The 18,015-nt window shown below is 38.9% G+C and overlaps 1 protein-coding gene across 1 annotated transcript in view; it reads right to left on the reverse strand.

The window, feature by feature from the left end:
• BTK (Bruton tyrosine kinase) overlaps positions 1 to 11,625 on the reverse strand; it is a 30,397-nt gene extending 18,772 nt beyond the window's left edge. The window contains exons 1-4 of the mRNA XM_037060194.1: positions 11,485 to 11,625; positions 2,605 to 2,775; positions 1,987 to 2,085; positions 103 to 171 (exon numbers count right to left, since the gene is read on the reverse strand). Of these exons, the coding sequence (XP_036916089.1) occupies positions 103 to 171; positions 1,987 to 2,085; positions 2,605 to 2,745 (309 nt within the window). The 5' untranslated portion in view covers positions 2,746 to 2,775; positions 11,485 to 11,625. The remainder of the gene's footprint in view (positions 1 to 102; positions 172 to 1,986; positions 2,086 to 2,604; positions 2,776 to 11,484) is intronic.
• Positions 11,626 to 18,015: the final 6,390 nt, after the last annotated feature.

Below are 18,015 nucleotides of genomic sequence, written 5' to 3' on the forward strand. Positions count from 1 at the left end.
TTGCCCACCTCAACTTTTGTTTCCCTTCTCTTTGCTCCTCATCCTACCCCTAATGATTACATTACAGGTCCCTTTGAGAGCTGGTAGGAGAACATACTTCACCTGGAAGGGATAAGGAAACCTTTCAATGATTGAGATCTGCTCCATTTCACCAGACTCTTCACCCCTTCTCTGTAATGAAAAAGGAACCATGATTATTGGTTCATCCATTGTTCTTTCCTGGATTTTCTTTGGTGCCATGAGTTCTTTGAAGTAACTCCAGAAAGCTCTTTCACAGACAATGCAGATTCTCGGTGACTGCTTCCTATAACCCAGTAAAGACATATATTCAAAGGATCCAGAATACACCGATTAAAAAAACCTCAGACATTTTAAATCATTGTGGGAAGGGAGTTTACTCAGTAAATGGTACTGGGACATTTAACCACTAATATTAGTGCTAGGGGGAGGAGTTAAGTAGATAGTTTATACCATACACTAAAGTAAATTCTCAGTGTATTCAAGAGCTTAACATAAAAAAAAAACCTGACTGAGGAAAAAACAACTGACTATATAATCTTGTGGGGCAAAGCCTTTCTAATATAATGGTAAAAGTTAGAATGATGAACTAAAATGTGAACTAATTTGATGATATAGATTTTAAAACCCAGTATTGTAAAAATACCATAAACAAAATATACAGATAAATGAAAATCAGGAAAAATAATTTCAACATATATTACAGTTAAGTGATTAATATGCTTAATATATCAAGATCTCTAAGAAAGTACTAGGAATAAGGTATATATTTTCATAGAAAATGGGCAAAAATTAATAGGCAATTCACAAATGGAAAATACAAGTTAGCTGTAGATGTATAATTCTTTAACCTTATTAGTAAAAAAAAATGTAAAATAAGGCAGCAATGAAGTACCATTTTTCTTGGTTGCCAAATTAGCAAACATTTAAAATATCTGGTATTGAAACAAATGTGGGCAAATAGATATTCTCGTACATAGTTTGTAGGAGTATATGAAATTCAAATTTCACTTCTAGAAAACAAAAATAGAATAAAAATATTTAAAAACTCAAAGTGCGCAGATTTCATAAAAAGAAGACAAAATTTTACGTCTAGGAATTTATTATAAGGAAAACATATAAGGATGTTCCTCCAACATGGTTTAAATATCAAGTAATTGGAAGCAACTTAAATGTGGGGCTTGGTTAAACAAATTATAATATAGTACATCCATGATAAAGAATACTAGGCAATTATGAAACTCATGACATTAAACAGTATTTATTGTCATGAGAAAAGTTTTCATATATTATTAAATTTAAAATGTAGGTTGCAAAACAAGATATATAGTATAATTTTGCGTTTTAAATATATCACATATTTTAGTGCGGAAGTATGTGTTGCTAGTGGAGAAAAACATGCACCAATATGTAGTTGTTTTCACTGGTTGATGGAATTATGTATGATTTTATCTTCTTTTTTGTGCCTTTTAAAAGTTCCATAATAAATATTCACTACTCTTGTAATCCAGAGAAAGATAAATAATGTTTGAAAATTAATTCAGTAGGTGGTATGTCCAAGAGAGGCTGTGGGAAGTGAGAGGAGAATAAATGAGCTATTTTTTAAATCTCACATGTTTCAGGACCTCAGGATCTAGCTTTCAGACTAACTCAAGCTTGTAAATCTGATCCTGGTAACTGAGGGAGTAAAACCAACCATCTCTGATCAGTTTGAAAACTTTGTTTGATGCCATCTTGAAATCTGTGTTACAAATATTCCAGGATAAGTGAGTTGTTCTACATCAGAAGGAAAGATGTTGAGACTCCATATAATCAGTACATGGCAGAGTGAATAATTTTATAAAGAAGCTTTTTTGTGTGTGTTCCAGATTGCACAGCATCACCAGCATATTTACAGAGAACTGAAGCGTTCCAAGTGTCTTAACCACTCCTCTACCAACACCCTGCTTTGTCAATGTCTCTTCTTACCAGAATCTGTCTTTCAGGGGGAGGATTTTTTTCAGGAACCACTGTTTCAACGCAGGTGATCTTCTCAACATCTATTGAACCCTTCTTACTGCCTCTTCTCTGAGAAAGAGAATGAGGAAGAAAATGGAGAAAGATTAAGAGTGATTAGGCAATCAGATGATTAGATTTTGTTATCTAATCATTCAACATAGTGAGGTGACACCCACACTCTATTATCAGGACCTACCATTTTGAAAAAAAAATTTCAGATCTATTAATCTTACTCTTTTTTGACTACCAGATGGAGGGCAAATACTATGAAAAAGTTCATGACTGTGTGTTTTCATCATAAAAAAATAAAGCAATTTTCAAGTCTTGGATTTCATTTTCAAAAATCATTTAATTATTCCTCACCAATGGCCAGATCCCATGGTAAGTTTTCCCCCACAGCTACGTAGTAACTTTGAATTTTTCCTCCCACATAGCTGTAGCTAATTCTAGGCTAGAAAACATTTTGCCAAATTTGAAATACACTGAAGTCCCTTCCACCATTCTCCAACCAAAAGGCCTCTGCTTCCTTCCCAAGGAATATCTAAGGCCAAATCCTTGATACTCAAGTTTCAATGCAGAGAAACTTACTCCACGTTCAAAATCATACTCATAGTAGGAAAGTTTGTGCATGGTCAGGAGAAAGAGACGCTTCTTGAAGTTTAAAGGTGATGTTTTCTTTTTCTGCTGGGATCGCTTCAGGAAGATGCTCTCCAGTATCACTGTAGCCATAGCTTCGTCTTTGTGGAGCTCACTTGTGTGCTGTTGATAATGAAAGTTCTTGACATTAAACCTCATCCCTCCTGGTTCCCTTCAGCCTAGGCACATGGCTTCAAAATGAAACAGAAATGTGCAAAGCTAACAAAGGACCTTCTTCCTACTTTGCGGTCCTCCTTCCACATTCCCCATCTTTGTCTGTTTTCAGGTATAACGGATGTGCATTGGATTGAGAAAATTGGTTCAACATTGTAAGCTCACATAAACTGAGTTTTCATATAAGGCAATGGAATGCTCTAGATTTCAAATGAGATATACCTGTGTGCTTGGTAATATTTAGAGACAAATTTATACTAACCACCCTTTTATGATAAGTGCGGAATCTGTCGACAGCAAAAGTCTCTGTGTAGCCGTTGACTCTGATATCCCCAAAAGAGATAATGTAGGTGCCAGAACTGCACTGAAGCAGATTATTGGATTTTCAGTTCCTAGTTTCCTAGATGGTGAATGTAATTTTTCAAACATTGTCCTACTAAGGTCTGTAACTAAGGAGTTTAATAAGGATAAGGAGGTAGCACCTGCAGTTATGGATGAATACTAATGGCCACCCAACTGATTTTGCCAATCACCCACTAGGTCAGCTACAAATAATAGAAGCCGTGTTCTAAAATTTAAAAAAACAACAATTTGGGGGGAGGGAGTTGTTTTTGTTTTTTGACTTTTTCCCACCTTTTTGCTTTGATTAGTTCTTAAGCAGCATCATGAAAATGATGCAATAATCTTACTCTCAGGAATGCCATCTCTGGTCTTTATAAAAAGTAACTTGTTTAGCCTCTCCAAACTTATAGTACCCCAGAAAGATTTAGTTTAGGTAACTGAAATACAGAAAAGCAAAGGAAGTTATAAAAAGTCACCATTGTTTTCTTTTTATTCACACAAAACAACCGACACTTTATATCAAGATCTTATATTACTAATTTCAAACCTTCATTAGAAAGGTAAAATGAAAATATAAATACTGTCACAAATACAGAGCACTAAATAAATACTGAAAAAATCACCATTCCCCCACACATTTTGTTTGTGGTGAGCTTTTTTTCCTGGGGTGGAATTAGTTTTTAAACTAAACTCCTTACACTTTTGGTGGCACCAAGGAAGCAGAATAAATAAAATCAGCAAGGTTTTTTTTTTTTCTACTTATGAAGCATAGACTATTGGTCACACCAGGAAAGTTAAGGGAGTGGTTTTTATTGAAGCCCGAGGCTATCTGTGCCCTTATATTGCTCTTATCTTTGGTGTAGAAGGGCTTATTTTCATTCTGGGGAGACAAAAATGGGTTAATGGAAAACCAGAGATGTTCAGAATGATCCACAATATGGATGCCATTGTCTTCTGTGGGGGGTGAATTAGTTCATGGTTTGTAAGTGATCTTTCAGGAAAAAAATGGTCAAAGGAGCAAACCTTTCCCTGCACCCTGCCACACAGCTCTCTTCCCTGACTCCCTGGTTTAAATGGTCTCTTACAGAAATTACAAACTTATAAGGGTTTACAAGCAATGAGAATTCTTTTTAACATTCACATTCAACTCAAACTCCAAAGAGTTTTCTTTTGACGTTAAAAATATTCATTTACAGAGGAGTAGTGGTAACCAACTGATAATACTCTATTCTCTGGAACTGCCAACTCATCGAGACCTCTGTAATAATATCACATTTATTCCCATGGTGAATTCCAATTAAGTACCTCTTTAAAAGCAAAGGTTGAAATTACAGAAGACAAAATAAAATCCTAAAGAAACTGAGTAGCATAACCAGTAAATTGGCTCTGAAGCTTCCCAACAAAACATGTCCGGGTATGCTTTTATTTATTTTTATTTATTTATTTGTTTAGCTGAGTAAAGCACACCCAGCATTTTGCCTTCAGTTTTGTTGAAAACTCGTGGTGGATACACTCCCTCCTCAGGCTTAACGTCTGCTTCAGTCTTGATCTCTGTTCTTATTTCCTATAAGACAGGTTCTTCTAGAAGCTGCCTCTGCTCTTTTTCATTTTTAGAACAGATCAAGTTTGCACAAAAGGAAGGCTTCCTCTCTTTCAAGTGTCTTTGTTGGGGTAGGATTTAGTGTTGTTGGTCTAAGTATGAGGAAGTAAGCCTCTCATTAACCATCGCCCTTGTAAGCAAGGGATGAAATGGCCTCTACCCTCACTGATCTGAAGGATTACTAGGATTTCCGTGGCCTAGTCACCACTCCTTTGACAACTCTTTTCCTATTTCATTGTGATGCAGTCTGGAAACACCGCCTGAAATTGTAATGGTTTGTCCTTACTCACCACTGGTCCATTCAGCAACAATGTGAAAGGAGAGGTATCCATCTCTAATTCTTCCTGAAGAATGGTATGTAATAGACTCTGTGTGTTAGAGAGCACTTGCAGCTTCTTTGGGTATGCATTTTTGCAGGTATATTTTTTCTAACAAATTTAGAAGCCTACAACGTTGATTTGACCACAAAAGATGCACCATGAGGGCTGACCTTGCACCTCACTCAGGGGGTGGAACGGAAGTGGCATGAATGTCTCTCTCCCTCTCTCTCTCTCTCTCTCTCTCACACACACACACAGACACACACATAGAGTTGTTCTTACAGAGAAAAAAGAGGAGGAGGAAAAATAATAGAAAGAGAGAACTCTTCTTTTAGAATACAGAAATCCAGCATTATAACATTCTTTTTATTAAAGTACAAATGCAAGGATTTTCATGCAGCCACCTTTTTTCATTCTTCCAGCTCCACCCAGAGCAGCAGAATTCAGAAAGAGGATGCCATCTTATAGACTGCACTATGCCAAGCAATATATATGCACTATATATATTCGTACACACACACACACATATTCCTCGGCATATATATCAGTACAGAATCAGTAATATATCACTGCAGAATCAGAATATATATATGTGTGTATATATATATATATATGACATTCATGTCACTTCCATTATATAGATAGATAGATAGATATAGGTATAGATATAGGTACAGATATAGATATGGATATCAATATAGATATATAGATATATAGATATATCACCATGGAATCAATAAACTAAACCACCCTTGGCTTCCATTTTTACTCATACCAAGATAAAACACTATTAGGGACAACACCAGAGCAAAATTCAGAAAATGTCATAGCCTGCCTATTATTAGGAAGAGTCCAGGGGATGCTAGTTAGAAATAACCAGTTAATCATAGTTCAAATGACTACTTAGCCAGAATATCCAAGGAGCAGTGCTTTTCTTTATTTCTTCTTTAAAGCATTATTTAACTGTTCAGCAAAATTCTGGTTATTTCATTTTCTCCTCAGGGAAATGGAAGGAAACACCCGTTTCTCCCAGTGTAGTCTACCTGTCGGGCATTTTACACACATTATTTTATTTCTTTCTTACAACAAACAGACAAGGGAAATGAGGCTCATGGAGATTATATGATTGCCCAGTATCATTCATCGTGACTACAACCCTTGCTGTTTCTGTGGTACCTCATTGCTTCCCAGAGGGATTTCCCCCCACTTCATTCAGGTATGATGCCATCTATCTCAGCATCTCGTTATTGCCCATGGCTATCATCAAACAGTAGTTTGGACCAACCCCTCTTCATCTTCTAGAAACTTAACAATGGTAATTAAGGTTTTTTTGTTGCTATGGTTATGATATTTTAAAGAAAAGTTCTCTTCTGGTTCTAGGGCCAGAATGTTCTCAATCAAAATCTCAATCACAACCTGAGAGGTGCTTCTTGTGACTGAGAAGAGATTTTTTTGTAAGCCAAATTTAGTCCATTGATTATAGTCTAAATATGGTTGATAGATGATTATATCAGATTTCACAGTAAAACATTAGGAAGATAGGAATTAGGAGGGAACAAAGAGTAACACAAAGTGTGCGGTCCAACAAATAAGCCAGACTTGGGTTTGTCACTTTATCTGAATAAATGTGAATTTATTTTGAGAAAGGAAAACTATATCACATGTACAAGAATATTCATGGCACCACTATTTATAATTGAAAACAAATAATTTCCATACCTATTAAATAGGAAAGTGGGTAAACAAAGTGTGATGCAGTCATCCTATGTGTTTCAAAATGCAAAATACACATACTTCTGACTTGGTAAATGATGCTTATATAGAGATCCTAATATCATGGGAAAATAACCAGAAGTAATGTTAAACAAGGAGTTGAGATATTTTGGGGAAAAGGTATGTTGGATGGATGAATGGATGGATGGATATAATGTCAAGAAAAACAAGCAAACTACAAATAGTACGTGCAATATAATCTCAAATATAAGAATAATGCATGGAAAAAATGGAAGGTAATATGTCCAAATAATAATGTTTCTGGATAATGAGCTTATAATTAATGTTTTGTTTTTAATATTCCTATAGTTGAATCACTTTCTATAATGAATATATGTTATTTTGATATCAAAGAAAAAAAGAAATAAAAATGTTTAAAGCAGGGAAAACAAAAACTGGAAAAAAAAACCCAAAGGAGCACACAAGTTCAGAATGAAAGATGGGCACACCAGCAGTCACCCTCAATCTGATGCTGAATGTAAATTTGCAGATTGGCTCTCTTTTCGTCATTACTTGGCCGGAATCTACTCTCTAGTGCAGGGCAGAAGAGATTATGAATCCCAGAGATCCAGACATTTACAAAACCACAGAAGAAAATGTGAAATGTTGACATGAAATTCTGAAGAAGAACCAGAGCACCAGGACCTTTTGGAATGACTACAGCAGATGAGAATTTCTCTTGTTAGCAATTGGCCAGAAAACTGATTCTGGCTGGTAGTCCTCACCATATATTTGGTTGTCTGTAGCACTGACCCTGAAGCTTATCATCAGGTTTCACTAGGGCTTGAAAAGAGCTTTTTGGGGATCTTAACAAGAGTAATTAAGTGTCTTTGTTGCTTTCTTTCTTTGTTATGGTTATGATATTTAAATTTATTTTTATTTTTTTAAAAGACTTTATTTATTTTTAGAGAGGGATGGGAAAGAGAAAGAGGGAGAGAAACATCAGTGTGTGGTTGCCTTTTGCACATCCCCCACTGGGGACCTGGTCCAAAACCCAGGCATGTTCCCTGCCTGGGAATTGAACTGGCGACCCTTTTATTGGCAGGCCAGCACTCAATCCACTGAGTCACACCAGCCAGGTTATGATATTTTAAAGAAGAGTTCTCTTCTGGCTCTAGGGCCAAGAAATTCTCAATCAAAATCTCAGTCAGAACCTGAGAGATGCTTCTTACAACTGAGAAGAGATTTTCTTGTAGGCTACTAAGATAAATAAATCTTAAGACATTACAGTAAGAAAGCAAGTTGTTGAAGAATATGTACAATTTATATAGAACTGTAGAACATGCAAACTAATACTAAATATTTTATGCATACTTACATATATAGTAATAATATAAAACACACCTAGGAATGACAGATACTGAAGTCAAGATACTGCTAACTTTTAAGGATGAAGAGGACCTAATTATTTGATTGTGAAGGAATACACAAGAAGGTTTTTACTCTGTGGACAGTATATTATTTCTAAAAAACACCAGAATTATGGCACAATGTTAGGACTCTGTAGACCTAAGTGGAGAGTACATGAGTGTAATGATATTTTGTACTTTTGTCTATTTGCAATATTTCATAATATAAAAGAAAGTTCACTCAAAGTTTTACATCCACTGTAAGCAATAACAACCTAAGGGACAAAAAGTGGGCATTCCATCTACCCCCTGAGAGTTTGTCCTATCAATAATGAAAAATCCTAAAAAGGAAACAGTGAGTGACTATAGGAATCCACCAGTTAGGATCTCCTTGAGGTAGATTTAAAGAAAAATATGAGAAAACCTGGCAGAATTGACAAGAATCCTCATGTGGGAAAAAGTACAGTTAACCAGTAGTAAGGACAAATCATCTTTTCTAACATGGAGGAGTATAGCAGAGAAAAATGTTCCACAGTCCTCTGAACTTACCACCATTTCCTCTTTTGCCAAATGTTCCACTTTTTTTCTGTGCATTATTCTTACATTTGAGATTGTATTGCACATACTATTTGCAGTCTGCTTATTTTTCTTAACATTACCTATCTGTCCATTCACTCATCCATCCAATGAACTTTTCCCCCCCAAATCTCAAATTCTTGTTTAACATTACTCCTGATTGTTTTCCCATGATATTAGGATCTTTATATAAGCATCATTTACCAAGTCAAACTATGCATATTCGGCACTTTGAGACATATTGACAAAATAGTTTGCAGAAACAGTATGCCAATTTCCATTCTTTTTAGCAGTTTTTGAGAGCCTGATTTCCCTCTACTTTTACTTCTTTTGTGTTCCATTTCTAATCATTTTCTACTGTTTTTATTGCAGATTAGTCTGTTTTCTCACTGAACCAATGATCTTGAACATTATATTCTAAGCTTCAACTTGTCTAAAATTTAACTTCTTTTGACTCATGAGAATTTTCTTCTGGGGATGAACTAATATACTATAGTTCTTTTTTTTTTCAAGGAGGCAAGACAGTGAGATGAGCTAATCCTTGAGTTTCAGATAACGAACATTAACCATAAGGGCATTTGGTGATGGCTCTCAGAGGGTGAGATTGGAAGGCTGACATTAAGGCTTATGTTTCCAGTGCTCTCTGAGTACTTTTTCAGTCAGTGAGCATGAACCTTTATAGAAACTGAAAGTCACACGTGGCCCATTTGTTTCAGGGTTCTCTATCTCCCTCCCCTGATGGCTTCATTTGCATAAACCAAACAGCTTTGGAGTGAATTAGGTCAAGGTCTGTCTCTAGCTTCTTTTGGGGCACTGCCTCACTGAGAATTTTAGCTCTCCCTTATTCCCTGGAGGGTGAAAAGCAGCAGATATCTATGGACTCCGAAGAGAACACTGAAACTGGTTTTCAGAAGCCATATTTTCTCCTTATACCTAAGTCACTTCCTGGTATAGATCTAGTCCACTGAAAAGAAACTCTCTGTAGGAAATTTGCTCTAATGGAAATAGTAAATCATATTGATGATAATTTAAGATGGCGCCGAGACCCCAGAAGTGAATGGAAAGTTGTACTAGTTCTCACCAAAAGGAGTTTACAAAGGATTCTAAACAAACACATCACTACTCATAAGCAACAGGAATTTGGATTTTAACACAAGCAGATTACTTAAATCATCTGAATATAAAAGGGGTCAGAATAGAGCAGATAGGGCTAGCCCTGAGGGATACTGTTTTTGTAGAATGCTTTAAGTTCCATGAATATTTGCATTTTGTGGCTTATATGGAGGGTGACATTGTTTTATCAAATAACTGAGACTCTAAGAAGGCTGTAGCACCCTTGGTTCAGAGGTTTTGCATGCAAAATGAGGGAAGGAGCAGAACTAGCACAAAACTAACAGCATGGAAGATAGCCCCTGGGATAGTAGACCCCTGCCTCTGGAAATGCACAGCATATAATAAAGATTTAGAGCTTGGAGAGCTGGGTGGCATAGAAACTGGATCAGAATTCCTTTTGGAGGTCCAGGAACACATCCAAGGATGTCTTGGTCAGGGCTAGCCATCCCTTTTGTTGTAAATGCCACACCATTTGCTCTGGGCAGGCCCTCGGGGGACACTGGCAGATTTCAGGCACAATGAAAATAATAACCAACACTTAGCAATTACTGTTAGCACTTACTGTTGCCAAGCCCTGTCTTTAACTTCTTTACACATTCTAACACACTTACTGATCCCAACAATCTTATGAGGAAGATATTAGGAAAGTAAGGGAAAAGAGCAGGGAAAGGAAGGGGCAAGAAAAGCAATTTAACAATTATTAAGTGCTAACTCTGTTCCAGGAGATATGGTAATGAACAAAATAAAGAAGAGAATGAAGAAGAGGGGGTACATGTAGAGAAAGAAGGAGCAGAGGAGAAGGGGGATGGAGAGGAGAAGGGGAGAGGAAAGGAGAACAGAAATGATGAAGACAAGAGAAAAGAAAGCCATGCACATGGCAGGCAATGTTAACAGGGAAAACCTCAGGGGTTGGCCACACAGTCTGGGCTGAGACTGTAGTTGAAGCTAATGCTGAGGCTGCTTTCTTTTGGCCCAGTCCCTTAACCACTAATACCACGAGGCTGGTGCACACAGTCCTTCCAAAAGCCAGTTCTGGTCCTGGTAACATTGACCCAGTGCAACCTTAAGGCAAGTAGCCTAAACCCTGGTTTAGCTGGTGCCTTTCTCTAGCTTATAAAGGTCAACAGTCTATTGTGGCGTGTGAGCTTTTACTACTTTTCAGACAATCCGCATCTCAAAATTTTTTCTTCTAAGGGCCTCAGTGACAGAAGTACATATTTTGGGTCTCCAAACAATATTTGACCAAAGGGCTTATTTTTTTCCTACTGCCACCTACAGTGTTACTTTTCAGACAAGTTTTGCACAGGTGCCCCTTTATAACATTTGCTACCTGTTCAGATGGTTACCTCATGTCACTTTTTTCTCTTCCTGTTCCCCCCTAGACCTACTCAGAAAGGACTGTTACAACCTATTCCGATCATTAGAAGGCATCGTCAGGGCCTTGTGGTGATGACACTCCCACCCTCGGTCAGCCTGCTGCACCAGCCGACTATATGGCAGCAGCCATGCTTTCTCTCTGGCTTTCAGGGGTCCTACAAAAGGTACTTGCTGCTGCCACCCAGCCCCTGCCATGCCCCAAACCCACCTCAGTCCTGACTTAATGCAGGTAGCTTCCCAGATGCATTGAGTTGCCAGGACTTTGAAGGTGGGACTCGATCTCAGAAGACACTGGTCCTGGAGACATATTCTTACAGTCCAGAGAGGAAGGACAGTCTGAGCAAACCCCACCCTTTCGTAGCCACTCAGTTCCCTTTTTTTGTTTCCTGACTTAAACCAATGCCTTTTTTTTCTTCTTCTCAGCAACATGGTATCTGGTTCCCTGCCGCTGTCCCTATTCTACCCACCCCCCCACCTCAGCTGTCTCCACCCTTCATTTGCTTGGGACCTCTGACACTTCTCTCTCCAGTCCCCTATGAAAGAATCCTTCTCAATATTACTGGGGTTACTGAGACTCCAGATGGGGCTGGGTTGAGCAAACACGTTGTCAGGCCCACATCCTCAAGGTAAAGGGACAACATACCTAAAGAACTGTGGGGATGATCAGCAGAGGGAATGGACTTACAGGAAAGAGGAAAAATGCAGATCCACAGAGACAAAGCAAAGGGACTAAAGGGGAAGAGTGCCTTTAGTCTTATATCATCCAAGGCAGAGGAGACTTGGGTTACACTGTAAACTTCATAGTGAAGGATGGAGAGTACTCATGAAGGGACCCCAAAGTACAGAGCTTGACAGAAGGAGAGACAAGACTTCCCCTGCTGAGTCATTTTCTAAGAAAGCATTTTTCTACAGATAAAAATGTCTAAATGTAAGCCCACACGAAGATTTGTGACCTTCCCCATTTTCTGTGGATGTTAATTTTCCCCTTTAAAGAGTAAGTCTCAGGGATTAACTCCTAATTTACACTTTTCTCATTAATTCTATAAAGTGAGAAACTGAATTAGGTGTGTTACTTAAAGCCTGAATGTATCTTCAGTCACCTGCAGCAGCAGTTTTCTCCCAGGGGATGCTCCTAGGCAATTCAGCCAGTACTGGCTGCAGACTGGGATGGTGGTAGAGCCCTTGATGATTGATCTGCTTGCCTATCTTGACATATCTGGCAGTGCTGTGTTTACACGACCCAGATGCTATATAATAATGTAAAAACACATCATAGATCCCACTAGAGGTTTGTCAGAATTTTTAAGACAACAGGACTTCTTTTTAAAAAGCATTTGTAGGGCAGTGCAGTGGTTTATCCTCACATCTGGATAACATAGATGGGCGACAAGTGTTGTATAAGCTTCCTATTTAAAAAAATTTTTGAAGATTTTATTTATTTTTAGAGAGAGGGGAAGGGGGGAGAAAGAGAGGGAGAGAAGCATCAATCTATGGTTGCCTCTTGAGTGCCCCCAACTGGGGACCTGGCCGGCAACCAAGGTATATGCTCTGATTGGGGATTGAACCAGCGACCCTTTGCTTCACAGTCCAGCACTCAGTCCACTAAGCCACACCAGCCAGAGATGATCTTCCTATTTAATTGACAATTTTTATCCTTTCAACTAGTCACCCCTGAATGGCTGCTGCAGTTGCCTGCCTGAGAGTTGCTCAGAGACATTTGCTTTCCTCCCCCTTTCTTCAGTCACATTCTACTTGTTGTCACATGCCCTGTCCTTTCTCAAGGTGCATCTTGGGATGATGAATGGGGTTTGATAAGCATACAATGGGGGTGTGGGCAAGGAAGAGCAGGACAAGGGAAAGGGGAAAATAAACCTAGGTACTTCTTTGCCTTCTGCCCATTAACATTCCTCTAACACACTTGGCTAGAAGATTCACAATGTAAGATAAGGTTCTGTACTTGGTGCTATCATATTCAACATTTTTATTAATGAACTTTGTGGAATCTATAAAAAGAAGCCTAGTTAATCAGTGAATGGTGTAAGGCTTTTGTGAGCTAGATGGAATGACAAAACCAGAGCAGTTTTCCAAAACACCTTAATCACCTGATGTAATAAGGTGATTCAACAAAATGTATTTTACCAGGGCTAAGGGTTACATTCCATAATTGGGCACACACGTTGAACTTCAGATGACCCAGGTGAAATTTGGGCAGCGCTAAAACTTGTGGAAATGTTTCAGAGGTTTTCACTGATAGTAATAGACGGAAATGTCATGTCAGTAACATGGCTGCCAAAAATTACAAGGAGACAGTAGGCTTCCTTGCAGAAGTAACATATCTAGATAGAGGAACATAAAAAAGCCACTTGCTATGCACGGCCAGGCCATATCTAAAGTTCTGTGTCCAGTTTTAAGTGCCTTACCTTAGGGAAAATTAATAAGCAGGAGTATGTCCAGAATAGACACCAGGATTGGTGAAGATAATGGAAACCAAAAGCCACATCATACGAGATATAATAGAAAGAACTAACAGAAACCATGTTCCCTGTCTTCGCATTTTCATGTTATTATTATCTAAAACCTCTAGAAACTCCTCAAAGTCCAGTGAGACTGCCTAAGAGCCTAAAGAAAAGAAAATGTTGTGAGACTACAAGCTGGCTGTTTAGCAAAGAAACTTGTAAGAAATGTAGCAAGTAGTGGTAACATTTTTATTTTCTTATTCCCAGAGACCATCCAACAAAATGGGGATGGGATGATCAGAGAATCAGCTCAGGACCCATGGATGTTCCTCAAAGGTAATGCAAACAGAAGACCTTAGGTTCTCCTATTTTCTCAGACCCTAATCCACTGGCACCTCCTCCTGTGTTCCTGCCCAGTTCTTTCTCTTCATCCTCTTGTACCCTACAGATGCACCTGCTTCCCTTGTGTGATGCTGTGGTTAAGTGCAAGGCTATGGTAATAAACTACCTGGAAAAAATTCCACATCTACAGAATAATCATCTGTGTGGCTTTAGTTAAGCAAATTTAATGTCATGCTTGTTTCCTTACCTGTTAAATACTATAATAATGGAATAAATTGTGCCAGTTGTTAGGATTAGAAGTAGTATATAAGGTGGTTAGGAAAATGCCTGGCACATAATAAATGCTCAATAATTGTTAGCTGTTACAATTACCAGGCCACAATAGTCATATTGTATAATGAATGGTAAGGGAACCCAGGCCCTGGAGTCAGATCACCTATGCTTGTAACCTGGGTCCACTAAATATGTTAACAATTGGCAATTTTTAAAAACAGCCTATGGTCTCAATGTCCTCATCTGTAAGATGAGAATTATAGTATTGCTTACCTCCTAAAATTACTGTTAGAGTATTATGATAATCCATTTTAAATACCCCGAAGTCTTTCTCTACTAGAGTAACTCTTGAAACCTATCACATGCCTTCTGCCAGGTGTCAATGAAAGAATGTCCAAACCTATAGGAAAGTTTCATAAGAGTTTATCTGAGCCACAATTTTGAGGGCATGCTTGAAAGCAAGATGACAATGAATTGAGAAAATGCTCTGAAGAGTGGTAGTTTTGCATTTCCTTTTAAGCATTTACAATCAAAGTAGAAAACTTTAAGGACAGTCCATGAAATCCATTGGTGGTAAATTAAGGAGGCAAGAGAAAGGAAAAGGGGGAAATCTCTGGGACTGCATACAAAGCAAAATGGAGAAACACATACTTCTTTTACATTACTGGGTAGAGGATAGTTAATTAACATTAACTATTACTATAGTACATAGAGATGGTATGCGGGGTCTCTGGGATCTTGTGCTGTAGTGGTCTTGGTCTCTGGTACTTATTCTGGTGCCTTTGAGGAGCCTAGAAAAGAGAATTACTCTGACATTTCAGAGCTATGTTATTCTAGATGTATAAGAACAATGGGCAGCACTTGTTTAAGATAAAAATTGACTTGAAGAAGCGACAGGCCCGGGACATGACTACTTGCAATGACGTGCCCAGTTAGGAACTTTTTTTTCCAATGGCCAAACACCACACTGACCCTCTGTTTAAAAGATTTTATTTATTCACTTTTAGAGAGAGAGGAAAGGAGAGAGAAAGAGGGGGAGAAAAACATCAATGTGTGGTTGCCTCTTGCCTGCCCCCAACTGAGGACCCAGCCCAACAACCCAGGCATGTTCCCTGACTAGGAATTGAACTGGCAACCCCTTGATTTGCAGGCCAGCACTGAATCCACTGAACCACACCAGCCAGGGCCACTTTGACCCTTTTAATAAAAGATACCAATAGGCAAATGATCTAATAAATACATATATAACAAAAGTGGAAAAAGTAAAAGTAACTATGGTGAGATGATATTCCCCCAAACTCCGTCTTGTAAAACATCCTAGGAGTCTGAGTCAAAGAAACACTGCCATTTTGTTCATTCCTCCACCCACACAATTGTTACAGAACAGGGCCAAGGTGGGGTATAGCAAACCAAGGGAGGGTACGATATACTGTTAATGAAAGTACCCCCCACTAGGTTCGCTACGCCACTGCCAGAGGAAAGATGTCTCTCAGTGCCAGAGATTTGTGAAAAGGAAAGGAAATGTTTATTTAAAGCTATACAGACTTAAAGTAGTGACCTAATGTCTTCATTAAAATATTAAAGTCTTTTAAGATAACCACAGACGCACACAGTCCATCCTTCTCCCTCTGCCCTAACTTGGGGTACCGTATCATCAGGCTCCCAGCATCATCAGTTGTGTCGCCATCAGGATCTCCAATTAATCCAAAGTCACGAGGCACCTTCTCATGGCCCACCAACAAGAGTCCTTGTATCCTTTTTCTTACAGGCAAAGTCTCTCTTATTTCTTAAGCCATGTGGCCAAAAGGAGCACCCCAAAGCTGTGGGGTCCCTATTCTTGCCAAAGCCGCGAGGGGTCCCCACTCTGCCCAAGCCACATGGTGATTCCTGTCATGGCTGCTGCATCAGGGTTTTAAATCCCAGTGCCAACCTTCCTCTGGACTCCCATGTCAGACTCCTCCTACAGTCAGTTTCACCTGCCAGCATTCCTGTATTATTTCAGGTTCACTGGGCTGTCACCATGAGTCTGAACAGGTGGGGCCCCATGTCATGGAGCCAATCATCTTCAAGCTCTCACACAGGTGCTGTAACCAGGGGTAGCTGCCCCCTCAGTTACATCTTGGGTGGAAGTCCCTTCCATCCCCCTGGCTCAAGGCATAGCCACAACTATTTAACATATCTATGCAACCAGGTAAAGATTATAGATATGTTAAATGACCGTGCCAGAGGTTAGCTGCAAAGCTGTTGCTGTGCAAAACAGCTCTGCATGTTCCCGCTCCATGTGTCCCTTCCCCCAACTCGCACCTGTTGGGGGAAGGGGTGAGGACATCCTATGTATCTTTCTAATATCTCCTGGACACCTTGAGTTTTGGACCCCATTTCAAATCCCTATTTGGGGTACCCCTCTCGGCTGCACACTGTTTCACACTGACACTTTAGTGTGAATACCAACAGGTCTGGAAAGATACCTTGGAAAGCTTAATAGTGCCAGATAAAAGATAGATACAACTCACAAGACCTTATAAAAGAAAGTGTTACTAAAAACAAGCAGTAAAGAATTTTATTTCATGCCCTGACCAGTGTGGCTCCACTGGTTAGGCAACATTCCACAAAGTGAAGGATTGCTGGGTCAGTTTTAAGCAGTACACATGTCTGAGTTGCGGGTTTGGTCCCTGGTTGGGGTGCATGGGAGAGGCAACCAATTGATGTTTCTCTCCCTCTCTCTCTCCCTCCCTTCCTCTATCTCTAAAAATAAATCAAATATCTCTTTAAAAAGAGTTATTAAATGTTTAAGTTATTAAATGTTTATTATTTAAGTTATTAACTTAAAGTTATAGTTATGGTGCTAAATGTGAACATCTGCCCAATTCTTCTGTCCCTCTGTCTGATAAGGGGCAGAGAAGCTAAAAATGGGTAGCAATGTTTCCTGGCACCACTTAAAGGAATGCATTGAAAGGAGACCCTGCAAGCCCTTTAGGGAGTTTAGCAAAGACCCAAAATAGACTGCAGACATTCTCAGGAAATGTCATTCGAATTCAGCCAGATATAGCCCGTGGCATAGCATTTATCCAATCCTAAAATTAGAAACTGTTATTCATATAAATCTTACTACAGTCTGGTTACAGTTAACTCTACCTGAGACTAAAATAAAACCATGAATAGTGCTGCATGTACTGGTTTTTTTAAAAGAAGGGAGAGAGTCTAACACAGCCAGACCATTGAGATTTGGAGTAACACCATTGGTGATGGGCCACTGGGGAAGAAGAAAGTCTACAGAGAAACCAGGTAATGCTGCTTTGAACATTTTTCTCTAATTAGTTTAGTTAAGAATTTTAATGATTGGACCTTCCTGTGATTACTTTTTGTCATTGAGTTTGTTAGCCTTGCCATGCAGGCCTCCCCCTGAGCTTGTCAAGTTTAGTATGCGGCCCCTTTTTTGTTCATACAGGTATACAGGGAGAAGAGTTGCTGGATACTTTCTATCCCTTGACCTGATTATTGCTAATGCAGGAGCTGAACAATTTCATCCTCACTCTTCAGAGCCTAGGACAGCGAACTTGCTCGCTCAACGAAAATGAGCTGCTTTAATGTTGATCATTGTTCCTGGTTTGCAAGGTACTTTGTCAATAATTAAACGTTTACTAGCATGATTATTTGATTATTGTGCC

This window comes from Sturnira hondurensis, unplaced genomic scaffold (assembly GCF_014824575.4).
Source record: "Sturnira hondurensis isolate 20B ecotype Veracruz unplaced genomic scaffold, ASM1482457v3 Scaffold0011472, whole genome shotgun sequence".
Taxonomy (NCBI): Eukaryota; Metazoa; Chordata; class Mammalia; order Chiroptera; family Phyllostomidae; genus Sturnira; species Sturnira hondurensis.